General features: G+C 41.6%; 1 protein-coding gene across 2 annotated transcripts in view; it reads right to left on the reverse strand.

Moving 5' to 3' along the window:
* The window catches only part of mtbp (MDM2 binding protein), a 47,714-nt gene that overhangs the window by 31,095 nt on the left and 2,389 nt on the right, over positions 1-14,230 (reverse strand). For both annotated transcript variants that reach the window (XM_080427029.1, XM_080427028.1), the window contains exons 5-8: positions 13,229-13,287; positions 12,319-12,463; positions 9,552-9,666; positions 3,984-4,088 (exon numbers count right to left, since the gene is read on the reverse strand). In XM_080427029.1, coding sequence (XP_080283155.1) covers positions 3,984-4,088; positions 9,552-9,666; positions 12,319-12,463; positions 13,229-13,287 — 424 coding nt within the window. The remainder of the gene's footprint in view (positions 1-3,983; positions 4,089-9,551; positions 9,667-12,318; positions 12,464-13,228; positions 13,288-14,230) is intronic.

Here is a 14,230-nt window from a genome sequence, read left to right on the forward strand (position 1 = left end):
TGAATGACCCCCAGAGCGGATCCCCAAAGTGGCCCTCAGATGGACACCACCAGGGAAAAGAAAGCGAGGCTGGGTGGAGAAACATTATCCATGCCTTATGCCCCATTGGGAGGTAAGATACAACTTTATTGTGGTTAAGCAACATCAACTAAATTCAACCTATTGGCACACTAACTAACTAACTTTTGACTAATAAAGTATTCAATCGATTCAACAAACCACTGAATCAACTAAACAACATCCACCGAAAGAAGGAAAGAGAACAAACAACAAAACATGAATAGGACTGACTATTATGTCCAAGTTTCTCTTTGTATGACATTTCAAAAGTAACGTAACCACGCTAACATTTACGTAGTTAAGTGTTGGTTGAGCTTGGCATCTTTTCAACTTCCGCTGACCTTCTCTCAGTACAACGTTGGCTTTGTTCACCCACCGTAGTGTATGTGTGTCTAAGTTTAATAAGTCACTGGCATCCCTTTCCAATCTTTTTCATAAACTACTTCCTGAATAGGGGGATTAAATTCCAAATGCGGGTGAGAGAGTTGGATATAAAGAAAGATAAGAGATAGAGATAAGATTTAGAGATGAGAGTAAGAAATCATGAAAGAGAGAGGGCATGAGAGGGGGCACACAAAGAGCAGAAGAGGTCTTCACACAGTGAAATACTCAGTGTTCATTTAACTAAGAGTGTGCAAATAGAACCAATTGGACCCATACAGTTACAAATGGATCGGTTAACACTGAGGGTTTTACTGTGTCCAAAACCAACAAGCATTCAGTCTTGCATCAATCTGCTTTTTTAAGAAAATGTTAATATTGCAGAAGTTATCAGACTCCAAAATGGTCCCTGGCTGTAGCAGAAAACCATGGGCCGATTTAAAAAACGCCCATGGTGTGTAAGGACCGCAATCACATGAACCTATTCTGGGGCGAACATACAAAAGGTAAGGGCCTAGTATGGACCCCTGGGGGATTCCGGTCAACAAAGTTTAAGACTTAAACCCAAAATGGTTAAGAGTATTGATCAGTTGCAGGCAGTTCACAGATAACAGTCTATCTGGTTTCTAGCTTTGGGAAAAGAGTTGATTGACAGCATTATCTTATCATTAAGAGCACTAGTGTATACCTGGACTACGGGCAGATGTAGGACTGTGACTACAGAGCCCATAGCCATGGAAAAAATGGTAATCTTATAAAATTTCACAAAAGATTTCACAAAACGTAACAATGTCACAAAAGAAATCAGAAAACGAAACATCCAGATTGGGCTGGTCAAGCTTCACGTGACGTAGTGCTCTGATCAGCGCTACTAGACCAAAATAAGGATAGATTATTAATCCATTATTTTATTAAATTATCGATTATTTTTTATAATTTATTAAATTGATTAATTTGATTACCTGTTGCACCCCCAATTGCCATCCTAGCTATTTGTGCTTGACACCATTGTACAACGCAGTATAAAATAGGGCTTAAATGGGTAATCACTCAAACTAATCGATTTAGCTAATGAAAATTTTTTGTATCGATTCACGACATATAAAACAAATTCAATTAATTGAAAAAAACAACTAATGGAATAATCGCTCCAAAAATAATCGATAGTTGCAGCCCTAATTCCAATGAAGTTTCATGAAAATCCGGCCCTCTGATTGAGTTAGTTTGCTAACAAACAAAGACAAAAAGACAAACAGACAAACAAACGAAGAGTGGCAGAATCAAAACAAAAAAAACATCCAACTCTGTTGGCAGAGGTAAAAGTCCAAAAGCACTTAATTTATCTCATCTTGTAAAAGATTACATCACTTTTGAAGTGACTAGTGCTAAACAAGTAGTGTTTGGTAGATCCAATAACACCAATCTAAAACCTCAGGCTTGCTACTGGCTCAGTACAAGATATCAGCTTTCTTTCTTTCTTTCTGTGTGTGTGTGTGTGTGTGTGTGTGTGTGTGTGTGTGTGTGTGTGTGTGTGTGTGTGTGTGTGTGTGTGTGTGTGTGTGTGTGTGTGTGTGTGTGTGTGTGTGTGTGTGTGTGTGTGTGTGTGTGTGTGTGTGTGTGTGTGTGTGTGTGTGTGTGTGTGTGTGTGTGTGTGTGTGTGTGTGTGTGTGTGTGTGTGTACCTGCATTTGTTGCAAGTTATAATGAAGCCAGTTTTTTCTAAATGCATGGCAGTGTAATAGTTTTGTTCCAAGTGTGTAGCTGTGGGTCTGTGTGAGTAAATTGTGTATTTAGGTCATTATGAACTCTGCCATCCCAACAGTATGGAGGTGTAATAGTTTTGTTGTCCTGAGTTTGTTTTATTGTAACGCCAAGACAATCACCACCATCTGGTCCTCTGTACACAGATCTGATGAAATCTCTCTCTCTCCCTCTGAATCACAAACTCACAACAACAAAAAAAACAATAACTAAAAAACAATTTGCTGTAATAACTGGCGGAGTGGCGGCCGCACACATGCAGTCCCATTTCCCACACGTACACACACACACACACACACACACACACACACACACACACACACACACACATAAACGATCACTTTGATGACTACACACACACTCCCCATCTGCACACAGAATCGCAATCGCACACTACGTCGGCCATTATAATCCTACAGTATATAAATGAAAAACAACTACAGTAAATCACTAAGGTTTGTGTGCGCATCAGTGAATGCAATTCATATTTCTACCTACACGTGTGTGCACATATGGGTATTGGGCATATGTACTACTGATGCATTTTTAAATAGTATTTTTGTGTGCTGCGAGAGAGAGAATATTTCTGTCTTTAAATAGCGTTCTATAGATCTCCTATGAGCCAATGTTATAAAGTGCTGCTCCTGAATTTTCATTACTGTCTATAATGTATGGGTGTATGATTGTGTGCGTGTATGCATCCAGTGGACACCGTATCAGACAATAATTCCCTAAGTGCATCTCCAGTGTGCTTGTATTGTTATGGTCATTAATCTACATCACAAAACTCATTATAGCTCTATGCCACACAAGATCTCATTTCATAGACACACACACCACACCACACACATACACACACCACACACCACACAATATACCATGAACATACCCTAGTTTAAGTGATATTTTAAGTTTTTTTTTAAAGTTAGCATTATCATTGTTATAGAGTGTTTGCTCAGAATCAGGGTTCTCCCTGACTCTCCAGCTCTTTAATATTAACAGACAATACATTTTCAGGTGGGTTGCCAATTTCATCCAATCAGGAGAGCCCGAATGCGTCCAAATGTATCTCTCTGGCGTAAAAGCAACCCTCAGGGTTTTACAGCGTAGGAAACAATCATTCAACATCCGGTCTGTCTTTCATTACTACTACTAAACTTGCAGTAAAACATACAGTCATTTCATTCAAAGTGGTAAATGAAATGGTTAGTGGTGGCCAGTGAAGTACAGCTAAAGACCTATTCAACTATAATCAATGAGGCCATGTTGCCTAACATTAACATTAGATTCTTACTGATCCTGTTGGCAAGGAAGGAGATTTAAACAATCACTGAAATTACGCTGCTGTGCCTCGTACGGAAATGCGCATTGTGCACTCTGCGTTAATGTGCCCTAACGTAAGTGGACATGACAGCGGACAGGCAAATAAGAGAATGTGGACTTCCAAATTCATAATTTCTTCCTTAATTATGTATTATTTCAGCCATCCGCTATTAATCAGAACGTTATCAGAATTAATTGTGGTGTCTGCTGATATAACTGCGATCTGCAGTGCACATCTCTAGTGCACATGGATACAAACCAGGAAGTAATACTTTAAACAGTCTACTTCTAAGCACTTGACCTTACCAGGTCAACACAGCACCAGAAAAAAGAAACCTAAGAGTGCACTCTTTGGGTCTTAGCTGTCGACATCTTTTTCTACATTAAAGCCAGGCTTAGTATTATAGTCTGGCTTGGGAGAAACGGATGCAAGGAAATAATGAAGGACTTAAGACTCACCTCAGAGTGCAGTTTGTGGTCTGTAGAGTTGTTGGGGGTTTGCAGGAGACTAGGGCCGTCCGTAGAACAGAGCGAGAAGCCTTCGAATTGTAGTTCTGACACACACTGAGGCATGAGTATGGCCAAATACACATGTAAGCGCACAACACACACACACACACACACACACACACACACACACACACACACGAAAGAGACAATACAAAACATGTTTTAAAAAACATTGGTTTCTCAAAGAAATGTGCATGTCTTCTTTAATCGCAATTTGTTTACAGCCCGAATTGTGGATCATTTTACACATTTTATTTAATACAATTCAACACAGAGCTCCTTCAGTTACTATTAGCCAACAGCTGTTATTCTGCAGAAAGCCTAGCGCCTTTTGTAAGACAAAGTCGCACGCACACGGTAAAGTCATACTTGTTATGCCACACAGTGAAATGTTTTCTCACTAGCACGTACGTACGCACGCACGCATGAGCGTGCGCACACACTTTAATGTCATGCCATGTATCACACAGCAGTAGTGTAGTTGGGTTCTCATGCTGACACACAAGTACACACCAAACTCATTAAATGATGTACACACAAAAAAACACACACACACGTGTATACAAGCTTTAGAGAGGCATTGAGCTTTTCAGGGAACCTATATCCATTTGGGAATTCTCCTTTATTCCGTCACTTCCCCACTGTGAAGCCTTGAACTGACAGTTCCCATCTCAAAGCAGGAGGAACTTACAAAAGGTCACTTTACTGAAGGAGAACTTCTGTGCTTTGGCTAAGCCATTGGTTCTCAAAGTGGGGTCCCCCAGGGGTATTGGGGGGGGGGGGGGGTCTTACCAGGTGGTCTCCAGCTAAAGTAGTTAATATAGTGTCAATCAATATAGCGTCAATCATTTTAACCATTTCAACCATATTTTATACTTTTGGCTATTCAAAAATCTTGAACATTTTTGCAAATCTCTGAATATATATATTTTTAAAGCGAACATCTTTAACTCAAATCTTTGCTTCTGAAGGTCCCCTGGCACAAAACATTTTCAGATGGGGGTCCGCGGCCAAATGTATATCAATTTGGGGGTCCTTGGCACAAAGACGTTTGAGGCCTAAGCTGCATCCTCAAAGCATGACAGCGAGAGTGGCTGGAGGCATTTATTTATAACACTTAACCAAGCAGTGGAGCTGATTGCAACGGAAGCCTTGCCATTTATTCGTCTTCTTATTTAATTTTGTGTACACAGTAAAATTCTCAGCATGAGGGTGTACAAATTGACCCAAATACGAATGTTAGAGAAGATCAAGACTAGATAAGACAGGAGAAGATTTATTATCCACACATAAATGTACCTTTGGTGCCACAGTGGTAGATTAAATACAGAAGCACATGTTGACGCTGCATATTTTCTATGAACACATTATGCTGGACGTACCACAAGATGGACTTTGTACCTAAGTATTCCATTTAATTAAATTACATTTAATTGAAATTAAATGAAGGGAAAGTTTATTCCATCAACAGGCCTCAGCCAGACAGTCAGTAATAGGGGTGGGTGATGCAGTGTCTTTTTACGGCATGGCTTCTAGTAGACAAGCCATCTAGAAGAGGGTCTGCCTGTGCATGTTGCCGGTGTGTCTGTCCGCGGCTAATCTTGAAAACTACTGGTTCAATCAGCAGCAAATGTGTTATGCATGCTGTCAGTAGAACGATGAATTGATTCCCTGAATCTTTCTTTCACATATTGGGAATATATATACATATACTCTTGAGTTCGGGCCGCTACGCGAACCCTCACACCTACATTGCACCACCGATCCGACCGATATGCCCATATATGGAGATCTCTGTATCTGTCAGCCCTCGTCCATGGTCATATATGGGCATGCCCCCCTTTGGTTAGACAACACTATATTTGGGCGTAGCTTCATTGGGAACTCCTTATATGGTTATGGCTGAGTCATAGCGACATGAGCCCGGCGGCCGGCCGGATCTCCCATTAGCCAATTTCAATATTGGGTTTGTCAATTATTATTACTAGACCATACCCGGTGAAGTGCGCAGGCAAAAGTAGTTGCAAACGTGGGGTTATTGCACGTCCTACTGTACATATATACATATACACACACACACACACACACACACACACACACACACACACACACACACACACACACACACACACACACACACACACACACACACACACACACACACACACACACACACACACACACACACACACACACACACACACACACACACACACACATTCTGTCATTCATTGTACTTATATTATAATGAATTGATTACTACAGCAAAAATAATTATACAACACTGTTATTACAACTTGTACAACTATTATTTCAACTTAACAACAACAATATAATTATGTGCATGCAGATATGCACTTAAAGGGTGCACATTCAACAGTGGAGAATGTATGGGCGTCCTTAACAAATAAACGCTCTCCACCATTCGTTGCGATACGGGGCGACCGTGTTTAGGGGCGAGACAATTAGGCGCAGATTGCTCACCCCAGACCGTTCGGTGCGAGCCGGGGCGACCGTGTTTAGGGGCGAGATTGTGGAACGGTCGTATCGTTAGCTTGTACAGATTTTCGGAGACTCGACATGGTGTAATGGCTAGATGAGATTAACTTTTGTGTCTCTGGTGGAGAGATTTACGTAAACGCGACGTGCTACCACCTTTGCACGAAAAGATTGCAGTGCATTTCATGCACACACTCTCTCTCTCACTCTCTCACTCACTCTCACACACAGCTCTCTCTCTCTCCCCCTCTCTTTCTCTCTCTCTCTCCCCCCTCTCTCTCTCTCCAGCCATCATAAGCACGGCGAGATTGTCTGATTGAGACTGTGTTTGACATGAAAATGCGAATAAACAGCTGAGATTGTAAATTGGGCGAAGCACGTTCAACACACACACAGCTCTCTCTCTCCCCCCTCTCTCTCTCTCCAGCCATCATAAGCATGGCGAGATTGTCTGATTGAGACTGTTTGACATAAAAATGCGAATAAACAGCTGAGATTGTGAATTGGGCGAAGCACGTTCAACACACACACACGCGCGCGCGACCCGTTGCGAGCGCTCACACACACACACACACACACACACACACACACACACACGGTACTGCGGCCCGTGGCCCGTCGCGAACACACACACGGGCGTCGCGCAAACACAAATAATGTACATTGTGACATGTCACACGTGCCTCCCCAACGTGCATGCGCACGTGCGTGTCCACGCATACACGGGCGCGGACCCAAGTTGTGGTGCGATCATCTCACACACACCACCACGGAGCCACGATGTAGAATGAAATGTGACTCCCTGGCGTAGGCATGTTACTCGCCCGCCCCCTCCCGCTCCCACCCGCTCCCACCCCGGCCCAGAGTGGGCGGAGTCTATGGTGTGACAGACTTTGGTGTTGCCATGTTCGCCTATTGTAAGCGGTTTAGGGGCAATATTGGTGGAAGTGTGTTTTTGGCGTTGGTTGTGAAAGTGCAGGTGGGTGTGGGGACGCGTTGTGAGCTTGTAGATTGGCTGTTTTCCAAGAGGCAATGTATATGTGTGACGGTGCTTCGTTTGGCCTTCATTTCATAGACCTTGTTGCTTGTAGGGCTCGCTTCGTTTGGCCTTGTTTTCATAGACCTTGCTGCTTGTTTGTCTCGCGAAACCTGGCAACCCTGCGCAGCGTGATCTCCCATTGTTTGACACATAATGAGACATAAACGGTAATAATAAGCTGAGATTTGATGTAAGCGAAAAAGGGGCTGCACAGTTCCATGCACATGGTAATGGTCAATGGCTGTGCGCAATTTGAGATGAATAGCTCCAGGCACTGAGGAGAACCGGGCAGAAACATTTTGGGCTCAGAGGTTTGGGCTCAGTGGTTTGGGCTCACAGGTTTGGTCTCACAGGTTTGGTCTCAGAGCTTGGTCTCAGAGCTTACTAGAATTATAGGATGATGACAGATCTCAGCCCAACCGTCCTGCTGTCCCTCCATAATTGGGCAATACTGACATCATCATCAATATAATGTCAGAGATCCACGTCGTTATTAGACCCCCTGTGGCTCCTTGGAGGCGAGCCATCTAGAAGAGTGTCTGTCAGACTGTCTTTGTGTCTTTCCAGGGCTAATCTCAAAAAACGCAAGTTCAGTGGCAAATTCTTTGAGCATACTGCCAGTAAGCCATGGAACTTAGTAACTCTTTTACAGCATACTGTAGCTCTGTAAGGGCCTAGCCGTCTATAAGAGGATCTGTGTGTCTGAGTCCGGAGCTAATGTCGCATATCGCCTTACCGATCACCACCACATTTTTTGTGGGCACTGTCAGTAGGCCACAGTTGTGGCTCAGATTGGGCTGAAACCTTCCTCAAATTATAGTCATAGATGACTTATGTCACAGGTTGGCCACATTAAGTCTGAGATCCAACTGTGAGCCATGCCATTATTTATCCATTTAAAAAGTTACATAGTGCCGCTTTAAACTACACTAGCTCCTACAATAGAATTATATTCTATTAGCAGAGGTGAATGTGTTTCACACAAGTCACATACACATTATGGTATTCACTTTATACTTTGGGCCAACTACTGTTATCTATATCAAACTTTTTACTGAAACAGTAAAAGAAACTCATCAGGAGAACAGGACTGATAACTAAGTCCAGGGTCCCTGAGCCGGAAAAGTGTCTTGCTCCCACTGCTACAGAGAATCTAGAGGGAACACTGTCCTCTCCATACCCTCTCTGAGGGCCTGGATCCTAGGCCTAGGTCGTTAAGAGAACACTTCATCCTAAAGTAGCTCCTACAAACACAGCTCATTCCCATGCCCTCTATTCAGGGCCTCTCTCATACACTGGAAGAGTGTGCTGTGTACTTGTTTCTCAGATGCCTTAAAAATATATATTCTACATTATTGGCATCACGATTAATTGTCACTCAAATAATTGCGAATTAACGATTTAATTGTGTGTTTGGCATTGAACATTGGAACATATGAATAAAAAAATATTTTTGCCTTTTAGGCTTCGTAATCAAAAATTGCACAAGGCAGATATGACAAATAACTTAGATAAATATGCAAATAAATTATTGACATATTTAATAATTGTATACATGTAAAATAGCAGATATAGCTGATCTACAAGCTTACAACGCGTCACGCTTGTAGATCTGCTATTTCTGCTTTTTTTTTATATTGGAAAATGTGTGAAAACCTTTCAACATGGAAACGATTTGACGATTATGCAAAAATAATTGTGATTAGACCATTATGTAATAATTGTGACAGGCCTAATCACAGACAGTCTGCTTTGTTAAAAGCGTGCATGCAAAAAGAATCACTGATACTCTCCAACATGTATTAACAGTCTTGTATTTGACTCTTTTGATTGTTTCAGAGCTCACCCATAGTTTTACAAACATACCCACACCTCTCCTCTTCTCACCTCTGCCCCACACACACACACACACACACACACACACACACACACACACACACACACACACACACACACACACATCTATCTGATGCCCTTACCTTTTTCTCCCTGATAAGTAGGCCTCCTCTCCACAGCTCCCTGTGGTTGATACAGCTGTCCATTTCAGCAGACTCCACCACATCAGCACTCAGGTAGGATGCTACTTTCTGCCACCTGGGCAGAAGATTACAGAGGGTTACCTGATCACCAATACCATAGATCTGATAGAGGTATTTGTTGAAATCTATTGCGGGGCAGGTTTGCATGCTGAGGGAAATTATTGATTTAATGCAGGTGTGACCGTGTGATATAATACATCACCCCCACATATTCTACATATTATGTAGATTATTATCACCTGGGTATTCGTTTTCCAACCAAGGGCCAGCGTGTCAATGTGATGCAGCTGAGCCCGAGGTGGTGTACTGAGGGTTAGGACAAATATGTGGGCGATAGTTTGTTCATCACATATCCAGGTCCTTATTCACTGTAGGGCTGTAACTATCAATTATCCTCTCAGCGATTATTCTCTTGATTACTTTTTCAATTAATCGAATAATTGAGAATTACGTTGTTACAATGTACAGGATATATATTTTCTAAATATATTAATCAATGTGAATTTTTCCATTATTTACTAAATCAATTAGTCTGATTAACCGCTTCAGACCCATTTCATACTTCGTAGCACAACTCTCTAGGTCATCATCGGACGAGCCCTCCTTCAACGCCTCCAGTCATCTCTGATCCTCCTTACATCTGGCTAGCTCGCCAGTACTTTCCTCTCTTTCAGCTTTCCTTCGTATGTCCACATAGGTGGTTGAGGGGCGCCCCCCATACAAATGTTGTTTTTGCAGCACCAAACGGAGTTGCAGAAAAGTAGCATCAATAGGTGATCTACAAGCTCACAATGTGCCACGATGCAATGCATTGTGAGCTAGTAGATCTGTAATTTTGATCAAGTAATTTTTTATCAAAATCTCTCATTTTGTATTATCGATTAAATCAATTAGTTCAATTAACTGTTGCACCCCTAATGTACACATGTCACAAATACAATGAGAAAATTGCAGATGAACAATGCAACAACAGTGGTGGCAATGTTTGACATGCCGAGTTCCTTCTGCAGCAAGGTCACTAACGACAGTTCAGTACATGGTGGCACTTAACCTTGCACTGATTGGTCAGCTACCATCAGCCCAACTGCTAATAACAGTAATCACCCCCTCGGCCCTTGTATCACTCCCTTCACCCAGGGCAAGGATGGGCAACTGGCGGCCCGCGGGCCTCACTCAATGCGGCCCCAGGCCAAAATATAAAAAAAGTGTTTTTTTTTTTTTTTCACTTTCGAAATCACAAAGAAAAACAAAGTAATCTAAACATATCCGAAATGGTTAACTATTGCCTTCAACTGTTCCAAACATGCAACTTTCCATGAACCATTTTAATTACAACAGTCCACCAGTAGAGCGCGCTCTCGTTTATTTTAATAGAAGCCTTATCTATACTACAAGCCGCAGACTGGCTGAACGGGCAAAATCAACGGGGAAAAAAAACTGCGCACTGCGCACTGCGCATGCGTATGCACCGCTGTTGCCAGATCGTGCGCGAGCAACAAGCAACCAGCTTCATGAAAAAAACACAAAGCTGCGCACTGCGCACTCACTTCTTATTTTCGCTTATTAAACGCTCTCAAACTTCTTCTTTGAGGCACGGAATTCACTTATAACATATCGTTTGGATAGAATTTAGTTGTTTCACTTCATATGTGTGGTCAATTAATCATGACAGAGCCTATTTAAAAATTAAAATTCAGAGAACCGGCAGGGGCGAACAGTCACACGCATGTATCCGAATAAGTCAACCTATTTTGGGCATGGCCATCTCAAAAGTCCCGTTGCGTCAGCGAGAGAATTTTCGCTGACGGACAGAGAGAGACAGAGAGACATAGAGGGAGAGAGAGAGAGAGGAAGAGAGGGAGGGAGGGAAAGAGAGAGAGAGGGAACGAGGGAGGGAGAGAGAGGAAGACAGGGAGAGAGTAGAATTGTAGCGGGCAGAACTTCTAGTTAACTATAATTCTAGTGTTCATTTTTGTATATTTGTAAGCCAAGGTTACAGCAATACTCTGAAAGGCATACTCAGGAATGTGAAGTTTTGTTTAGCAGTACAGCTGTAGTAAGTTAATAGAAGCATTACTAAATGCTAAATAAAAACAAAGTTACAACAAATAATAATAGTTAATTATTTAGCACATATGTGACTATTATGGCTTTTTGAGTAATGGGGTACTACTGGCGAGAGTGCCGATAAACAGGGGCGGGCAGGGACCAAAATTCCCTGCCGATAAACAATGCGGCAATGAGTGAGGAAATTTAGTGTCCCTCACCATCTACAAAGTTGCCCACCGCTGACCCAGGGCATACAATGGCTGGGTATTAGATAAATAACATTTACCAATACACAGGCTCTGCCATAATCTGAAGTGTGTGATTTCATAGAAATGTTGTGTTTTAGATTAAGGAATTAAGAGTGAAAGTACCCTTAAATTTTTTATTTGTATCTCAATTGTATTGTACACAGAGGGTCAGGGTTGCACACATTCTTATAACATTATATACAGTCTGTGTATATCATCATATATTTAATGGAAGATTAACATTTACAGTACTCTTATACAGCTCTACAGTTCCCCCTAATGGTAAAACATACATAATACAAGTGAGACTGAGGAGTGCATACTTTTTGTCCCGAGGTTCGAGGACAGAATATATGTACGGTGTAAGACAAATGATAAAGCAAATATGTATCCATGTTTTGTCTCCTTACCCATTAGCATATTGTGTGATAACAGATATCTTGGCAGCGTGCCAGCAGACCATGTGTTTGAGGGCTCCCATCAGTGGCAGCAGGTCTTTCAAAGCAGGAGAGTTCTCAGTACAGCCCAGCACCAGCACATCCAACAGGGCTTTACCTGGGAAGACCATGGGAGAAGCAACTTCTTAGCACACAACTACTGCTTGTAGATCAGCTATTTTCGCAGTTTTGGAAAAAGAAATTAAGAATTAATTTGTTTTTATTGCCCAAAATAGGGACACCAGGGGTAATGTGGTTAACTCTCTCTCTCTCTTTCCAACACATTTGTTTTTTGTGTTGAATAATTCTGCAATGTATGAGTACTGAGCAGCACATACAGTATTTGTTGCATATTTGTTGACGTATAGCCTTCTGTAACTATTGTAGACTATATTTGATCTATCCAATGCTTAATATGAACTTGGGCTGCTGCATTATATGCTACATTTATATGTCAGGCAAATCATATGTCTTTGTTTGCTACACAGATTATTTTCCAATTTATCCAAAACCCAATGCAAAAACTTCCATTGGAAATCTGCGGCAACCACTGAGCTATAGGTGGGAACCCATGGTGGAGGTAATGGTCTGGCCTACAAAAAGATCTCATCCCTGCAGCACTCAGTGTGCACAGTGAAATGTTATAATAATCTACGTCCACTAGGTGGAGCCAAGGTCACAACTGACAGAATCTAATAATCTACTTACAGTAAAAGTTCTCTGTTCTACAAAATAAAATAAAAATAAAAAAATGCAAGAATGCGTGTGCTTGTTTTTCTGAGACGAAGTAATCTGACATTTTTGACCAATTTTGACCATCAGTATCCCGATTCACAAAGTCCCTGAAAATAGTTTGAGCACAGACTGAACTATTGCACTGTACCTGGAGGTGGTAGTTTGTCTGACAACTGGTGTAGTCCCTCTGCTGCCTCCTCAAACAACCTGTATGACAAAGACATGAATCTTAACATGTGAAGCCCATTGAGGCCATGGAGAAATAATGTAACAGTTTAACAATGATTGTTAATAACAAATGGTTGGTTACCATGGCATCTTCACTAATATACTTTTGTACATGCATACAACATACAAACAAAAAAACACAAATACACTCCTTGGGTATACTTCAAGTATTAAAATAGCGGATTTTTTTTGCAAAGAATTTAAGTTATTGCTCTACATCTTGGATCATAGTGACTATATCCACTCATGGCAGTTCATTTTGCTCTTACTTCATGAAAGCAAAATGACTAAGAGGGGCATGGTGGGAGGAAGGGAACTTATGTTGCGTTTATAAAAAAAAAAGCTAAATGGCTGTCATATGAACATACAGTAGGATTAATTTTTGGGATCCACATGGGAACCTCATGGCTACCATGTGGATCTCGGACTTCATGTGGCCAGCCTGTGATGTCAGTCGACTATAATGTATTGTATTTCTTTGGCCTTCTGGCAGCGTGCACAGGATGTTTAGCACTTTTCGGTCCAGCGGTTTGTGAGATTAGCTCTGGACACACACACACCAACACACAGGTCAGGCTCTGCAGAAGGCTAGCAGTCTATAGAAGGCTCAGTCTGTAGGTTTGTCTGTGTGAGTGTTTGTCAGGAGATAATCTTGCAAACCACTGCCCGATCAGTGCCAAATTTCTTGTGCACACTGCCAGTGGGCCAACGTAGTGCCTCCACCAATTATGTATCACGTTTTATATATTTTTTTAAATACTTAACTTTAATGTTATAATAATTGAAGCCAATGGGGCTTGGATTGGGCAAGTAATATGTTATAAATACCGTCATAGACGACTAATGCACATGCTGGCTACAGTCTGAGATCCATATTAGATCACGATACACAATGTTTCTTGTTAAAATTAACACTACTAAG

This window comes from Gymnoscopelus braueri (assembly GCF_963280865.1).
Source record: "Gymnoscopelus braueri genome assembly, chromosome: 4".
Taxonomy (NCBI): domain Eukaryota; kingdom Metazoa; phylum Chordata; class Actinopteri; order Myctophiformes; family Myctophidae; genus Gymnoscopelus; species Gymnoscopelus braueri.